Source organism: Anastrepha obliqua, chromosome 4 (assembly GCF_027943255.1).
Source record: "Anastrepha obliqua isolate idAnaObli1 chromosome 4, idAnaObli1_1.0, whole genome shotgun sequence".
NCBI lineage: Eukaryota > Metazoa > Arthropoda > Insecta > Diptera > Tephritidae > Anastrepha > Anastrepha obliqua.
In genome coordinates, this window is record NC_072895.1 from 96,764,088 (window position 1) to 96,782,555 (window position 18,468).

Consider the following 18,468-nt stretch of genomic DNA (forward strand, 5'->3'; position numbering starts at 1 on the left):
CGTAAATGTGCTCTCATTCGCTCATTTTGCAATATTTTTACATGAAAATTTTATCAAATATTCTTGAAATGTTACTTTATAATATGCAACAACTTTAATAAACTGACTTGAACCGTTTCGCTGCAATAAATTCATGAAAAAAGTGTTTTTTTTTAGCGTTTATCCCTTACCCCTTAACTTTCTTTGTTAAATAAATGAAGTAGATATTTTGTGGCCGAAATGAGTGTATTTACTGACCGACTGGAGCGCCGCATCGGATTCTTTGACTTCAACGATTCATCCTAATGATGGCGTTTTTTATTTATGGGCTTAGAGTTCTAGATTTCCATATTACGTTTGTTACTTTGTCAGCTTTACTGCAGCGAAAATGCCCAGACAGGTCAGCAATAACACAAAACCCACAGCGGAAATTAATTTCACTGCGCTCAACTCCACTAACATAGCGCCATGCGTTTTCTCCCACAATGGCGTAGCAACAGTTGCTGCTTGTTCTTTACGCTCTATGCTTTCGCTTGCATCAGTACCTTTAAGCTTCTGTGCACCTTCGCCTGGCATTATAACTCTGAATGCAATACGTGATATCTCCGATACTTCGCTTCCATTCGATGCTCTTTGCTGGCTCGTCGTCTCTGCCCTGTTTGCACTCGCATTACGCTTGCGGCGCCACAGATTGTTCACTGCACTGCAATTGCTGGCATCTACGTGACAATCGTGCGCCTCCAGGCAGCCAGTAATGCGCATGGATATGATGAGCTCATCGCCGCTGCGCATACCCTGAACCATTACAGCTTTGAAGGCTAAGCGATGGCCGAGTGGCGGATCGAAGCTGGGCGGTTGCGTACAAACACTTTGCATGGAGGGATTAATGCAACCGCGTGAGGTGATAAGCGCAACATTGTTAAGCAGTTCCCCGGTAGGTGAAACGCGTTGCACATTAACATCCGTCAATTTGGTGTAATTCCAACCTGTGTATGGTTGGCAGAATGTTTCTGAAGTACTCGAAAAACAATTGAAAAATTTTAGGTGTCTTACCATCGCCTGCGATGACATGCGCGCGCAGCAGCAACTCTTCGCCGAGCAGCACAGCGCTGTGCGCATCCAGTTGGCGCGTAAACCCTTTGGCTGTGCGCCGCAGTAGCTCTACGTGCGTGCGAAAAGGCAGCTGTGTGCCGCCGTGCGCGTATGTACCCAAACTGCGTGCTTGCCTGCAAACGAATTTGAAATCAATATGAAATATTCACACATATGATAATACATATTCATACATATGTATGTATATGTATGTATGCATGTACTTACAAGTCATTGGAAACTCTCATTTTGAGCGCATGCGTCTTGACCGCCACACGCTCCTGCGTCTTGCAGTGCAGTGTCAGTATGCCATCCGCGCTTGTGCGCATGCCGCGAATGCTAGGAAAACGCAGGCGCAGACACAAATCCTTGTCGCACGCATGCACACCACACCTTTCAAAGGCATCCCCTGCGATATCGGCCACAACATAGCTGCGTGTCAATTTCAACTCGCAACGCTTGTCACTCGAATCATTGTCGACTACGGGAGCTGCACCTATAAAGCTGTCTACTTTTAGTACGGCACGAAAATAGCCGGCACCAGTGTGTTGCATGCAACGCATTTCGTGTACGCGTAGACGCAAAGCGCTACCAGCTGCTGAACTCCCAATAGAGTTGCCATCCGATGGCAGATAAACGGGTGCGGGTGTAGAGGGTGGTGGCAGCTGAAATGGCGGGCCAGCAGGTACATTATAATTATAACCGCCGTTGCCACTCTGCACAGGTGGCTGTAGCGCTACAGGATCGTTGTTGGCTGGCATTTGCATTGAAGGCAGAATATCTGGTGGATCAAGTACCACAATGGGGTTGGGCGGCTCAGTTGTAGTACTGGTGGTGGTGGTGGCTGTTGGAAAGAAAGTGGATGTGGGGCGCGGATAAAAGTAGCCGCTACTGTGGGCGGAAAGAAATTATTATGGAATATTTACTTTTCTGCTTTATTGGCATTTTAAAATAATAGTAAATTTCATAAATCTACGTTAATCTCATGGCAAATAGTCTTGCGCATGAGTGCCATCTTAGGCACTACTACTGGTTGTTCACTCAATCACTTTTCATCACACATTTCAAATTCTTACTCACCCAAAACTTGGCGGTCGTTTCGATACTTCATAATTAGGTTGATCCACTGCGGGTGTCAAATACTGATTATTCAATGGTATAAAATTAAATCTGCCACCAATACCACCACTCTTAGCGCTGCGATTCTCCACAATCTCAGGCAATGTGAATTCTGTACTGGAAGGACGCACTGGTGCTACGGGTGAATGTGTGGATGTTGGCGGTGCGGTTGGCGCCGCGGGATCTGGAAACGTGCCATTAGCAGGTATATCTCCTGGCAGCAGTGGAGGCACCGCATACAGGCTGGGCAGAGAGGGATCTTGTGGCGCTAATGCTACAGGATATGCTGGTAATTGCTGTTGCTGCGAATAGTAGTCGTAATCGTCGCCCAAGAAATGTGAAACATCCGCGTAAGCCGAAGCACAAAGTGTGAAAATAAAGTAGCGGATGTTCGAAGTCATTTCACTATTTTAGCTGTTGGTAAACTAATGACTTTTTTGTGGCACCGCTGGTTTTTATACTCAAACGGAAATTGAAGTAAACTTGTAAAAGTAACGAATATTTAAGCCACGATTAGTGTTTTGATTTTGGAAATTGTCGCCGTTCTTATTGTTGATCGTAAACCTTTACTTTCATTTACAATTTACACGTAAGCCGCATGACTGAGAATAATGAAGTGCTGGTGTAACGGTAGTAAACAATGGTAAACAATAGCCGCTGGTGTGGTGAGTGCACGTTTTTCGTGTTACATGGCGTATGCGTATCTTTTTGTAAGAAACTAAATTTTGGTGTTTCGCACTTTCTTTCATCACGATTTGTTTCGTTTGCTAGTTTAAAGCACTTTGGTGCTGTTAATTATTGGGAGAGGTTAGGAGAATTTCCCACATTTTTTGCAGTTCGCTTAGAAGCGACTTTACTAGTGCTAGTGGGTGCATAAGAGGTTAGGAGGGCCGCCCGCTGGATTGCACCTCTTTAGAAAACAGCAAAACACCGCTATTCGAGACCGAAGCCGAATCGAGCCGAACTTCGCCCAATTGAATTCTTTTTCGGTTGAAACGAGATTTCAGTGGTGAAAAAATAGACAAAAAAAAGAGGTTGTCTGTAAAGTCGGTTTACTGACGATAGTTTAACGTGACAACGTCATAAGAAAATACTGATGTAAGGGTCGCAATTTTCAAAACAAAATTTTAATTTTATTTGTTTGATAGATATTTCGTATGGATATAGAGGAGGAGGTAAATGGAATTGCAATGGAATAGGTCAAGTAACAACTACACAAACGTGAAAAATTACGAAACATTTATCAAATTCATGAAAGATATGTTCAATTTCGATTGTGCATCAGACGTTAATAAGTCAACAACACTAAGAGGCACCATCATCGATTTGCCTTTTTCAAGGCACTTTACACTCGAAACACTCCCTTTCATTTGCTACTTTTCCTATCATCGTCCTATTCTCAACAGAGAAATGGTTCATTACCATGCACACAGGAAGAAGGCAAGAATGATAGAAACAAGATTGCGCCCATCAGAGCGTACGTGACGTCACGTTTGCTGAGTTGTGCAGTATTGCCAACCATTTGCTCGTCGCAATAAATTTAGTGTTTTTTTATACCGAAAATGCGAAAATTTTGAAGTTTCGTGTTTGTTTCTTTTTGCGTTTAATTTAAAGCTACCGAAACTGTAAGTTAAAAAAAACTGTATTATTAAAGAAAGAATGTTATAAAAGGTCACTCTGAGAAGATTTTAGTGCTAATGAAAATTTTTTTACTCTTATAAAATTTGATAATTTGAAAGTGCAAATTTAATTTTTGGCTCCATTTAAGGTTATGCAAAAATATTAAATGCCCCTCTCTCAACTCTTCTTAAGATTGAAAACCTTTTTACACATTTTAAAAAGCCTTTGAATTTATTGAATGCGAATTAAAACCATAGAGGTGTAATCGTTTCTTCCGGTCATCAATCCTTAGTGAGAAATAGGACATTAAGAGTTATATTCATTGTAAAAATAAACAAGAAAATACTAAAGAAACCATACTGACATTTTTACAAAAAGAGTACCTTATCTAGTTACATAACTTCAAATATAGCAAAAAAGTCGTTCCCTTAACAAAAGAGTCTCGCTTAAGAAAAAAACTTCATAAATTAAATTGTACATAAGCATGACACATTTATTTAAAAAAACGCACATTTTAAAGACAATTTGTCACGCATACAAAGTTCTTTAAGTGATTCAATAAAAATTTGTTGGGTTATTTTCTTTGAATGGGCATTTTAATGCGTTTTTATATCCAAAGCTAGGCAACACTGCAGAAGCGAGAGAGAGATTTGACTGCCGGAAGCAGAAGAACACCAACAACACCTGTACTCGCGGGCAATGCCACCAGATGTTAAAAAAAAGTAAAGCTAAATAAAACTGAGTGAATTATTTAAAAAATTATTAAAAAATGTATATTTTCCAAAATTATAAACATGACATTTTAATTAGAACAACTAGAAAAATGTCATGAAGAAAGAACTAAAACTCCGAGACAAAAAATAATAAAAATAACAAAAAAAAATGATAAATCAAGTTACGAAAATGGTAATCTGGCCATACTGGAGCTAAAATCACGTAACTAGTTGTCAAATTCGCTGAGCGCAAAGTAACGGGACCACGATAGGCGCCACCTCATTATTGTTTCCATCATGGGAAGAAGGCATATGCAAATACAAATATGTGAATTTAAATACATATGCACATATACATACATATATATGCTCACTCAAGTAGGACAGAGCCAGATGTCGAACGTTGCCGAACGCGGGGACTGATTGTGCTCTTTGTCGTTCGTTCCGCGCTCTCGCTTGCAGTTCAAGCACATTAGCTTACATTTGCTTGCGTACGGAATAGATTCGTATATTTGATATGTTCATATGACTTGTATGCATCTTTACATATAGATTTGTTCTTTTGGAAAATTGCGCGAAATTGTATATGTATATGCATGTTTATATACATATATTAGTATACAACATATCTTATAAGGTATATGGTAAATATTACCATACATTTTTTCCTTCATATATAATAAAAAAATTAATAATAATAACATTAAAACAACAGGTATTATTAACAAACTTGGTTTTATTTTAAATTCTTCAAGTAAATCAAATTAATAATAATCAATACGTGAATTTATATATGTACATATGCGCATATACATACATATATACGCTCACTTAAGTAGGAGAGAGCAAGATGTCGAACGTTGCCGTTCGTTTGCTTTGTTTGCTTTGTCGTTCGTTCCGCGCTTTCGCTTGCAGTTCATTCAAGGTAACGGCAATGAGCAAGGTAACGACAAATGAGCAAGGTAACACTAATGAGCAAGGTAACGACACATTTTTTCGTGCCTGCAGCCGGCTAAATCGAATTATAAGACGTTATCACGTCAAAATTAAAAAAAGAATCCTTCAGTCATGGAAAATTTTATTTTTTCAATATCATTGAGGAACTTGTGATATAGAACGGAAAAATATTTACGGAATTCGGCGTATCAAAATTATCCGAAAGCAACTAACCTTTTCTTGGTGAAAAAAGTAATGCTGTTTAGGGTTATTCTTTAAAACTCAAAATTTAATAATTTTATATTGTAATGTAAAACCAATCACAATTAAAAATTTAGGGTAGCGATTTATGCTGGTAAGCAGTATTTTTCACGGACATTTTCATCGCTCCGTAAAAACTTTAAAGCCTCATCAAAAAATAGCAGTAGTAGCAAGATCTTGAGATGAAATTATAAAGGGTGGTTAGATTTCAAGGGCCGATGTTCAATGTGAACCACACCTAAACGTCAACGACACCGTTGGACTTCTTTCTTTGGGGTTATTTGAAAGAAAAGGTGTACGTCGATAAGCCAGCAACAATTCAAGAGCTAAAAGATGAAATAATTCGGCACATTAACGGCATAGAACCTCAATTATGCCTCAGCGTCATCGAAAATTTGGACCATCGGATGGAGGTGTGCTGCCGAGGCCGCGGTGGCCATTTGGCCGATATTTTGCTCCATACGTAATTGAACCATACCAATATTATCATAATAAAGAGAAATGACAATAATTTCCTAAAAAAATTGTATTTTATTCAAAATCAACACCGGCCCTTGAAACTTAACCACCCTTTAAAATAACATTGACTTGTTCAAACAGTTGTTTTTGTTATTACTCGCAAATCGATATTGATATTGTCTTTGTGGGTGCGACACCACTGAGGTATTCTCGCTATTTAAGCTGATGAACTGATCAGTAGACTATCTATCGGGAAACTAGTCAACAATCGGATTAAATTCTTGGCTACTCAAGCCAAACTCACAAAGCCCATACAACACCCAAAATAATATTTTAAATATTCATTTATTATTATTTAGTCCATGAACACAAGTCTTTTACAGACTAATTGCAACGAAACGTAGAATAACTATCGAAGTCAACAAATATAAACCTTCACCCTTTCGACTTCCCAAATTAAATAACCACGTTCTCCCACTTTCATCGGAAGTTAGGTATTTTGGAGTGATACTTGACTCCAAGCTCTATTGGAAGCTACACGTTGAAAATCGGGTAAAGCGGACCAGTATAGCCTTCTACTGCTGCAAATCTATGTTCGGTGAAAAATGAGGACTCAAGCCACAGGTTGTGATGCCTGGTATGGTGCGAAGCTCTTCGGAAGGGCTATAATATCACTACATTGGGGAGAATGTAAAGGACTGCATGCATTGGCATCACCGGAGCATGTAAAACTTCCACCAGTGCTGCCCTGAATATCGTTTTGCACTTACGTACTTCCCATCGACTTTTACGTTATTTCCATCGCACCTCAAAGTGCAATCACGTTAAATGAGGTTGGCCTCTGGAGGCAATCTCTCAAGGGACATGGTAGCATTTTCGGGCTGTTAACACCGTATTTCTTCGAATTTCGAAGAGATCCCTCTATCCGCAAACTAAAGATTGAGGGTCGTGCTAGGGCAATCTTTCCAAATAGGCAGGATTGGATCGAGGGGAAAATCCGTACCGAAGCTTGCACCTCTGTCTTCACTGACGGTTCCAATCAGCCAATTCATCTATCTCCTTTAAACTGCCGAATACTGCTTGTGTTTTTCAAGCAGAAATCTTTGCGATCCTGCAGCTATGCAAAATGCTTAGGGAACGCGGGAGCGAGGGAGATTTTAACATTTTCTCCGATAGTAAATCCGCTCTCAAGGCTCTGACGACGCCATCGTGCAGAACGAAATTAGTAAACTCCTGTAAGGAGGAGATCAAATCTCTTTGGTGTGCAGGTAATATTTCTGTGATCTGGGTTCCAAGACATAGGTGTATAGAGGGAAATGAAATTGCTGATGAGCTTGGCAGGAAGTGGATTGAATTGGCCGCAGAGACCTCCTACCCCGTCATCCGCATCCCCCTGACAGTTGTTAAAGGGGAAAGCACAGAAAAGATGGTGCTCCATTTCTTCATGTGATATTTTGAAAACCCTTTGGCCCAGTACAATATTTGGAGGACTCAGAAAGTCTTTAGGACTCCTCGCCATTCAATTTCCAAACTCGTAGCTGTATTTACCGGTCACTGGATGATCGGAAAGCTACGGTTACGGTTAAGCTCATTGCTGAAGCTGTGGATACCTTTCAGAGCAGGAGATTGTAGAGCACTTTCTCTGTAAATGTCCGGGTTTGACAGCTAGACGATTAAGATCACTGGATGCTCCTTTCTTCAACAGCCTGGAGCAGGTTACCAACCTAGATCCCAACAATCTTCTCCATATCAACAGCTCTGGCTGGCTGTAGATATCTGCCTCATAACGGGTATCAAAACGGCGCTTCAGTGCTGCTTGAGGAGGATCAGACTGGCAATTCAACCATTTCATCTATCTATCTACCTGGCATGAGATAGTTCTTAAAGCGTGCAGATTATTAGAGATGCTGCGCTATCGGACCTATAGATGTTGGTAGCAAGGTGTCAACACACGGTGCAAGGCTTTCGATGGAGCAGAAGATGCTGAGTCGAGTGTGGCGAGTGAGAAATTTTTTGGTGCAAGTCAGCTCAATACCTCACCGTCTGCCGGCGATGATGATGATAAGATGCACTTACTATATATAAACATGAACTGAGAAAATAATGTGATTGCGATTTATGTACCTTTATTGCTTTTGACGTGATAACGTCTTATAATTCGATTTAACAGGCTGCACGCACGAAAAAATGTGTCGTTACCTTGCTCATTAGTGTTACCTTGCTCATTGCCGTTACCTTGCTCATGTGTCGTTACCTTGCTCATTGCCGTTACCTTGAATGAACTGCAAGCGAAAGCGCGGAACGAACGACAAAGCAAACAAAGCAAACGAACAGCAACGTTCGGCATCTTGCTCTCTCCTACTTAAGTGAGCGTATATATGTATGTATATGCGCATATGTATTATACATATATAAATTCAAGTATTTGTATTTGCATATGCCTTCTTATTGATTTTTATTAATTTGATTTACTTGAAGAATTTAAAATAAAACCAAGTTTGTTAATAATACCTGTTGTTTTAATGTTATTATTATTTTTTGACGTGATAACGTCTTATAATTCTATGTAGCCGGCTGCACGCACCAAAAAATGCGTCGTTATCTTGCTCATGCGTCGTTACCTTGCTTGAACAGCATGTTATGTTATGTTATGTTATGTTATGTTATGTTATGTTATGTTATGTTATGTTATGTTATGTTATGTTATGTTATGTTATGTTATGTTATGTTATGTTATGTTATGTTATGTTATGTTATGTTATGTTATGTTATGTTATGTTATGTTATGTTATGTTATGTTATGTTATGTTATGTTATGTTATGTTATGTTATGTTATGTTATGTTATGTTATGTTATGTTATGTTATGTTATGTTATGTTATGTTATGTTATGTTATGTTATGTTATGTTATGTTATGTTATGTTATGTTATGTTATGTTATGTTATGTTATGTTATGTTATGTTATGTTATGTTATGTTATGTTATGTTATGTTATGTTATGTTATGTTATGTTATGTTATGTTATGTTATGTTATGTTATGTTATGTTATGTTATGTTATGTTATGTTATGTTATGTTATGTTATGTTATGTTATGTTATGTTATGTTATGTTATGTTATGTTATGTTATGTTATGTTATGTTAAAGTATATTATGTTATGTTAATGTTAACTCATTCTCTATATCCATACAAAATATCTATCAAACAAATAAAATTAAAATTTTCTTTTGAAAAATGCAACCATTCAATCAGTATTTTCTTATGACGTTATCACGTTAAACTATCGTCAGTAAACCGACTTTACAGACAACCTCTTTTTTATTAATAAAAATGCTGGATTTTTAAAACTTCGTTGCTTATTCATTACTGGTGACTCGCTAAAATGTTCCACTTTTCAATTTCCAAGCTAGAATGAGCTCACGAGCTTAGTTGAGAAGACAACTGAAAAAGCATAACCTGCGCTTTAGTTCAAATTTGTTATTGAAAAAAGCTAATATTATGAATTACCAGTGGTGGTCTCCCGCAACCTGCCGCCTTTTTTGTATGCACATATTTTTTTATAGGAAACAATTGTTTTTTAATGCCGCTACCCACAATCAGACATTTAGTCACTACAGCATACCAAACAAATCACTTTTGCATTGACATCTCGCTTACAGTGACAACTACAAACTAATGACAGCTTTCTTACCATGACTATGCGACCAGCACTTTGAGCTGTTAAAGGCTAAAATAACTGCAAAAGATGCTCCTCTGAGGCCAGGCAATGTGTTACGTTGCTAAGTTTAAATTCTCCAAAAAAACGCTATTACGTACAAAAATCTCAGCCATGTGCAACCGCCAACGTTGCTTTGGTCATGTCGCCATTCTTGTTGAACCATTCTTGCGTGCCACCAGCTGCGCCGCACGCGCACCACTGCAACCAACTAACATTCACTCATTGTCCATTTTCGTCTTACACCAATCAATGCACAATAAATCCTCGAACAGCGCCACCATAAATGGGCGCCGCCACAATAGCTTGTACATGTGTATGTATGTGCATGTCGTGCAGCAACGGGCATAGCCGCAACCAGCCGGAAAGGGTATACGCTATGCATTACAATTGCAAAAACAATGTCAGCTAATATTTAATGATGTTTTTTACATTACAGGGCCGTTGAAGTAAATCACGGAAAACATCAGGCAGACCTGGAGCAATGGCGTTAATCCGAAAACTGCTGATGATGAGACATAATTTTAAAGTGTTTTTGCCTAATTCACAGTATAGCGCGGTTTTAGGGGCTAGTGGAACAATGGGTGGAGAATAGAATAGAAAAACTACGACACTGAATCGTTTCGCGCCGGAAAAAGCCCCCAGAGATAAGTGAGTGGTTTGGCTGCAAGCAAAAAACACAGGCTTATGACATTACTCAAGCTTTTCGGGAGAATACGTGTTTCGGCATGATTCCTCATTTGTTTACAAGGCAAAGAAGTCTCAAGCTTAGCTCAACAGCAAGCTTGCCTAGCACTGTTCGTAAGATTTGTGGCCCCATTCAGGGTCGTAATGTACTACCGTTGATTATTGCATTTCGAACTCACTTCAAACCAAGGTTACCACTTTAGATGCCGTGTTGTTATTGTTGTTGTTATAGCAGTAACTTTGCCCTGTCGGTGGAGTGTAATCACGGGTCCTCTTCGTCTGGCTCATTTAACGGTAGGCCCAGCAAACTTGCTGTTTCGACCGGTTGGGTCCAGAGAGGGGATGTTAGATGAGTGGGTTTGATAGGGCATGTGAAAAGGTGGTTAGTGTCGTGCGGGCTGCCTTCACATGACGTATAGTATGTTTAGTATGTCACGGTGGATTCTGGATAGGTAGCAATTTGACCTGCTACAATATCCAGAACGTAATTGTGTCAAGGTTACGCGGAATTCTCGGGGAAGTTCAAGCTCTTCGTCCGCAATGGGCGGTGGTGGGACTCCGATGATGGCACGCGGAGGTCGGTAGCTTAAGAAGGTGGTAAGAGTCACCCGATGAATGTCGTTAATTGCCTGTGTCTACACTGTCAGATCCAGTAATTGTCGGTCTGTTGTGTTCTGGATCTTGTCCGCTTACTTAAGGAAGAGCTCCCAGACATGACTGGAAAGTGGTTCAGGCTCCTCCAGGTGTCTACATGGGTGGGACCTGCGGTAACACCCTAACAGGAACTGCTTGCTGAGCAATTCATAATCCTCCTTTACAGGGATCATATGGACCTCGTCATGTAGATGTTGTATTGGGGGCATCCTGTCGCAGTCCTAATGGAAGTGTTTTGACAAGTTTATAGCTTCGTCCACTGCGAATCACTGGTTCCAGGCGACCAGACAGGCGCGCCGTAGCTTAGAACCGGCCGGCCTATTGCCTTAAATGTCGATAGCAACAATTCTTTGTCTTTGCACCAAATGCTGCCGGCAAGCGATTTGAGGACCTTGTTGAAATTCTGGACTTTAGTGCCAATAGCGGCTGTATGCGCTGAGAAGGAGAGCAAACTTCGAAGGTTACACCCAAAATTTTGGGATTGTTTACAGTCGGAACTGGTGTGTCATCGACTTTTACCTTAAGTTGCAGTGTGACCTCCTTTGTTCAGGTGGCGAAAAGGGTCGCCGTGGACTTCGTGGGAGAAAGATGTAGGTTCGTCGCAGTAAAGAAGCGAAAAGGCAGGCGACGTAGTCGTTTACCTTGCCGCACAGGCCATCAATGTCATTGTCCGATGCCATTATCGTGTTTGGGGAGTTTCGAGATATAGAAGTCAAAAAGCAAAGGACACCACCCTGCGGAACTCCTTGCTTTATTTTCCACTGCTTTGAGATTTGGTCTTGAAATAAAATGACGACCACTCAGGTAGTTCGCGGTCAACCTCTTCAGCCCGGGCGGGAATGTCGACTGAAAAATATAGCTGCCGTTTTCATTAGCGTTGAAAATAATTTTTTCGTAGCCACAATCAGCTACAATAATTCCATTTTGCAACTCCCCACACTCTCTGGGTAATTATTCTATTAGCTACACTATAATCTTCTGCATCACCTACATCTTTTAAATCTTGAAGATCGATGAAGATTGATGAAGCAATTTATCTTTAAATTTGTATTCCAATTTCAACGAGCGTGCACATAAAAGCAGCTACTTTCTATGCTCACTTAACTATAGGTTAACTCGCGGAGACTGGACAGTTAAGCCTTAATAAGCTCGCTATTGTGAAATTGAGAATCGACAGTAAGTCGAAGTCGAACATGAACTTCCCACTCAGAAAATGGGCGTAACGATGTTCTGTTTGCCACGAAAACCAGAGAAAAGCTGACTCTTGCCTCTTAGTTCAACCGGTTGTGGCAAATCACTGAAGCTGACGAAGGTTACAATGAATAATTTTCAACTATGATTTGTTCGTTTGAATTGAGCCAAAATGTGTGCACATAAAATTATTTTTGAGTACAAACCATTAGTTTTATTTTTAAGTCCAATACTCTGGACTTCCTTCAACGGCCCTGTATGTACATAGATTACTCGTATTATTGTTGCAAATTTCATAATTTAGCAATGTATCATTTTTAATGAAATGTCCGCTCTTGTCAGGTGTTGTCAACAGCAAACCAACTTGTCTTTTTCATTTCTTTTGCGGTACCTGTCGTGTGACAATTTTGTGTGCGTGTGCGTGTATGTGCAGATTTTTTTCCTTACGCATGTCAGCGTAATAATGTCATTAAAAATGTCTTATTTGTATGTATATAAAAATGTTGTATGTAAGACACAGTAGTTGTACGTTAATTAATTGGAAAATAATGGAGCTAATGGTTAAAAGGATACAAATTTTATGGGCATTAATTTGGCATTCAAAGTTTAATTTCCAATTTTTATTAAAAAGTATTGAAGCGGCCGCCGTAGCCGAATGGGTTGGTGCGTGATTACCATTCGGAATTCACAGAGAGAACGTTGGTTCGAATCTCGGTAAAACACCAAAATTAAGAAAAAGATTTTTCTAATAGCGGTCGCCCCTTGACAGGCAATGGCAAACCTCCGAGTGTATTTCTGCCATGAAAAAGCTCCTCATAAAAAAATATCTGCCGTATGGAGTCGGCTTGAAACTGTAGGTCCCTCCATTTGTAGAACAACATCAAGACGCACACCACAAATAGGAGGAGGAGCTCGGCCAAACACCCAAGAAGGGCGTACGTGCCAATTATATATATATAGTTATATTAAACGCTCAGCTAGCCCAAAATCGCCTACAGATTTCGCATATTTATTTCTCAAATTACTTCAAACAATTTTCTTATCATTCATTCAAACGCACAATGGTCTGAAATTCAAATATTTTGGCATAAATCAAAAATTTTTTTTTTCTTATTTCAAAAAAATAGGTACGCAGTATTAATTGAGACATTTCAGTAGTCTAAAATATACACAAAATTATTTGGATATGGCAACTCTGTTCTAAATATAGCTGTAAAACATGATGCTTCTGAAGCAACAACAAACTTGTAAACAGTTCAGTAAAATATTGTAAGAAAACAGCTGTTCGATAATAGTTAAAAAGGAAAAAAAAAGAAATAAATTTATAATGGAAGAATATAGGAAAGGTATCTATTTTTTAACTTAATGAAAAAAAATGCGGTTTATTGTGTCATATCTGTATAGTGTGGGGTTTTGTTTAATAGCTTTTTTTAACCGAAAATTTCGTATTAACCTGTGTTCTGTGGAGTGAAAGTTGTGTGTATTGTCCCGTATTGTTCCAGATTTTTATGTTCGGTGGAAGTTTGGGGTATGTTCTTTAAAATCATGTATGTAACATTTGCCCGTTTTTGCCCCATTTAAGTTTATTTGTAATTTTCAGCAACTTTTAAATTCCAACACGAAGAAATGCTTGGAGTTTGTATAGAGGGCGATCGCAAAACTAATGTTGTTTTGGATTCGGTTTTTAAAAAATTAATACTAATGAGTTAAGTTTAAAGAAAAAAGATGAAATAAGAAAAAAAATACAAAATTTATTAGCATATCTTAGCGAAAAATTATCAAAATGTAATCGTATGAATAATAGATTTAAAGAGAAATACCCCCAGTGGGTTTCCGCAACAACTATTATTCAAATTTCTGAGAATGATTTTGAAAAACTCTGTTCAAGTAAAGCAGGACGACCAAAGGTTAGCTACACAGATGCAAAAGATCGGCTTAAGAGGAAGCTGGCAAGTGATCTTTCTTGTGAAAACAATGACGACGTTGATTTATTGATTCATGCAACTACTCTTGCGGCAAAAAAATTAAAACAACGTGATTTAGCATTTATTTTAAAGAAAACTGCGCATCAAGCAGAATAAAGCGAAATAAGAAAAGCTGTTTCCTCCAAAAAACCCGAAGCAGTTCCACTAACTCCGGAAGAAGCTCTCGCATTTTTACTTGAAAATGATGTAAGCAAAAGACAATATATCAATATGAGGTTGTTAAATAAAGAAAGGAATTGCAATATATATCCAAGCTATGAGGAAGTAATTAAATGCAAGCTACTTTGCCGGCCTAAGGAGATATCTGTGTCGGAATCTTCAGAAAAAATACAAGAAAAGATAATATGACTGATGTTTTCAATAGAGCAATGAATTCTTCAGACCCCCTTCTTTCCAGCTTGTCTTTATCCGCTAGAGAAAAATATCGGAAAAGAGAGAAGCTACCAGAAGAAGTAATACATTTGCTTGCACCTTCAAGTGAGCTTCAAATTTTCAACCACTTGCCAGGGGGATCTGAATACGATTTGGATAATTCTGATTCCGATATAATGGTCTATGGATAAGTTCGTGCGGTTTTACAACAGATGGCGTAACTTGATTATTATTCCATCGATCCACATTTCCAAACATTCATTGGAGAGCTACTGTCGTAAGGCACAAACGTCAGTATAAGTTTTTTATTTGAAGCGTAAACAACAATATTTTTACCACACTTGAAAATGTCGAATTTCGTGCCAAATAATGTGTTTTTGCGGGGAATTCTTCTTCATTATTTTAATATGAAGAAAAAAGCAGCCGAAAGTCATCGTATCTTGGTGGAAGTTTATGGTGAGCATGCTCTAGCTGAGCGAACGTGCCAGAAGTGGTTTGCACGCTTTAAAAGTGGTGATTTTGGCCGCGCCGCCAAAGTTCATGGATACCGAATTGGAGGAATTGCTCGATCAAGATCCGGCTCAAACGCAAGAAGAGGTTGCAAAAACTTTGGGAGTTGATCAATCAACCATTTCCAAACGTTTAAAAGCCATGGGAATGATCCGAAATTCAAATTTCGAAAAAAAACCGCACGAACTTATTCATATACCTATTCAAGTGAATTTAATAATTCTTTAACTTCTCTCTCATTTCAGATGTACAGTTAATGTTATTATTAAAATAATTGTTTCAGTAAAAACATATGTATAAATATTTGGATAATAAAATTATTTGACCACTTTTGCCTATCATATGCAAATTTTTCATTTTATGAAACCAAATTTTTACTATAGGTCCAAGGGAGGTACTCCTAGGGACTGGCCGATTTCAACTGTTTTTGGTATCCTCGATGCGTATTACGAGAATAACATATTTACCAATTTTCGTGAAGTTATCGCAATTTTTGAAGCTGAAATTCAAAAATTTTTACTATATGTCCAAGGGAGGTACCCCTGGGGAATGACCGATTTCATCCATTCTTGGAATTTTTCTTAAATAAGTCATATATAACCTGTATGCGAAATTTCAATGGCCTAGTACCACTTTATTGGCGGCCGCCGTAGCCGAATGGGTTGGTGCGTGATCACCATTCGGAATTCACAGAGAGAACGTTGGTTCGAACCTCGGTAAAACACCAAAATTATATTAAGAAAAAGATTTTTCTAATAGCGGTCGCCCCTTGGCAGGCAATGGCAAACCTCCGAGTGTATTTCTGCCATGAAAAAGCTCCTCATAAAAAAATATCTGCCGTTCGGAGTCGGCTTGAAACTGTAGGTCCCTCCATTTGTGGAACAACATCAAGACGCACACCACAAATAGGAGGAGGAGCTCGGCCAAACACCCAAGAAGGGCGTACGCGCCTATTATAAATATATAGTTATATTAAACGCTCAGCTAGCCCAAAATCGCCTACAGATTTCGCATATTTATTTCTCAAATTACTTCAAACAATTTTCTTATCATTCATTCAAACGCTCAAATTTTGATACTTATTTTTCTATGAGAAATTTTACTTATTTTTCTATGAAAAATCCCCATCCCTCACATCCTCATAGAAGTAAATATATTAAAAAAAAATAGTTTTCTAATTATTTCAGCATAAAAAATGAACAGTGATAATTTCGGCTTTCCCACACAAAGCGAACGCCTGTTGCAGGCGCAGAATAGACGTAAATTCAGTTTTCCAGCAACACTTAGTTCTGCCTCACTGTTGGAGGTCAATCAGAATATAACACGGCGTCGTCTCAGCAATGTGAGCGACGTTGTCACACGCAAATTGTCCTATACGATCGGCTGGAAGGCGACGCAAATACCCACGCAAGATATCATATCACAGGTATGAGTATTTAGCTTAGCTTAAAACGTGAAAGATAGTCAATAGTAATAATTTTTCTTTTAAAATTTCGAAAACCGAATAGGGTCGTTGCATCTGTGGCCAGTACATACGACGACGCTTGCGCCGATCTGGCTTGTTCAATAAGAAATTGGGCTTTCAGCGCATACGCAGCATACTTGGCACCTCCTCCATGGACATAGTGCGTGACGTCTTTCCCGCTGTGATGGTGGTAAGCATTTTTATTAATCTATATTTGCTTATTTTTTTATTCTCATATTTTTACTCATATTTTCTCTCTACAGCTGGGTGACGAGTTGGAGCGCATGCATCCACGCATCTACACAGGCGTCGCAAGACAAATTTGTCGCGCTCCAAGCGGTGAATTTCATTCTGCCGAAACGATTACGCTTCTCTTAGGTGCTGTAGGACGTGATCTATTTCGGTCTGAAATAACTTGGAGTAAGGTGATTTCATTATTTGCCATTGCCGGCGGCCTTTCAGTGGATTTTGTGCGTCAAGGTCACCCGGAATATGTTCCGAAATTAGTAGACGGCGTTTCGGAAGTGATCGAGGATGAACTGGTATCGTGGATCAATGAGAATGGCGGTTGGGTAAGTGCACCCATTTTCAAGTTTAATATACAATTTGAATAACTCCACTCCTTTCCGCTTGACTTAGCGTATTTATCAGTCATTCATCTCAAGCGCGGTAAATACCTACTTTGCACTCAATCTAGAGTTGAAATCTGCCACATGCAAAGCGATACCGATTTTTCTCCTTAAATTCTAGCCAGAAGCACTTGTGTTAGTTAACTTTTTGCTTAGCTCTTCCAACTATCAATGAGTGAACTAAACACAGCAGGCAAAACTTCCAATATCAGAAAAAAACTTTTTCAACCGACCTCTCGGTCTTAAAACTTGCAGGGATACTGCTGGGACGTCGTGAGCCCAAATGCATTAAGAGATATGTAGATCAACGACTCCATTGATTCCTTCCAGAAAGTTGATAGTTGATGAAAGTGACTTTTTTATCAAGCCACCCGAAGGCGGTACAGATTTCCGAGTGAAGCAACTTCTCCAAACTTGTACAGCTTTAAGCTTACAAAAGCTATTAGTCTAGACAGGTTCCCGGGCATAAGAACATAGAGGGAAATGAAATTGCTGATGAGCTTGCCAGGAAGGGGACTAAATTGGCCTCAAAGACGACTTAGGTTACTGGGTGCTCCTTTCTTCGACAGCCTGGGGCAGTGCGCCAACCTCAATCCCACCAATCTTCCCCATATTATTATTCTAACAGTTCTGGCTGGCTGAAGATATCTGTCTGTTGTAGGTCTCATAATGGTATCAAACTGGCGCTTTAGTGCTACTTGAGGAGTGCCAGATTGGCACTTCAACTATTTCACCTACCCACCTAGACACTGGCTGGGGGTGAGAATAACTTTCATGCACAAGAAGGTCAACCGCTCTCATGTATCCTTCAAAGATTTTAAAATTATTTTCTCTTACTTTTTTTAACATCTCTTGAAAGAGATTGTGAACCTGCTTAGTGACAGAAAATTCGCAGCAGAGTGGGGAGGCGCCTCTGCTCGGAATAATGTGAATCAGATACTCTGCAAGCTAATCAGCTCCGGTCTTTATTCTAGATAGTGACGACTGGAGGAGCTGGAAAGAACGGACTGTCGGCAAATTACTTACGCGAACAATGTCGCTCCTATTATTGGGGAAAAGTTCTAGGTAATCAGGATGA

At 39.2% G+C, this 18,468-nt stretch overlaps 2 protein-coding genes across 8 annotated transcripts in view; one reads left to right on the forward strand and one right to left on the reverse strand.

Annotated features, from left to right (window-relative positions):
* Positions 1–18,468, forward strand: part of LOC129245334 (bcl-2-related ovarian killer protein) — a 76,714-nt gene that overhangs the window by 55,919 nt on the left and 2,327 nt on the right. For all 7 annotated transcript variants that reach the window (XM_054883424.1, XM_054883420.1, XM_054883421.1 and 4 more), the window contains 3 exons: positions 16,484–16,722; positions 16,805–16,951; positions 17,025–17,333. In XM_054883424.1, the coding sequence (XP_054739399.1) occupies positions 16,492–16,722; positions 16,805–16,951; positions 17,025–17,333 (687 nt within the window). In that variant the 5' untranslated portion in view covers positions 16,484–16,491. The remainder of the gene's footprint in view (positions 1–16,483; positions 16,723–16,804; positions 16,952–17,024; positions 17,334–18,468) is intronic.
* Positions 340–2,591, reverse strand: LOC129244296 (uncharacterized). Its single transcript, XM_054881913.1, has 5 exons — positions 2,152–2,591; positions 1,837–1,959; positions 1,300–1,785; positions 1,033–1,205; positions 340–965 (listed from the first exon to the last, which is right to left on the reverse strand). Exons 1-5 carry the CDS (start codon positions 2,589–2,591, stop codon positions 340–342), a joined length of 1,848 nt encoding a protein of 615 aa, XP_054737888.1.

Bases quoted from the DNA above. Each gene is read 5' to 3' on its own strand.
- LOC129244296 (XM_054881913.1), bottom strand. From the start codon at position 2,591: ATGACTTCGAACATCCGCTACTTTATTTTCACACTTTGTGCTTCGGCT. The intron at 1,960-2,151 runs GTGAGTAAGAAT...CGCCCACAGTAG, and splicing joins AAACGACCGCCAAGTTTTGG to CGGCTACTTTTATCCGCGCC. The intron at 1,786-1,836 runs GCAAATGCCAGC...ACCTGTGCAGAG, and splicing joins CCAGATATTCTGCCTTCAAT to TGGCAACGGCGGTTATAATT.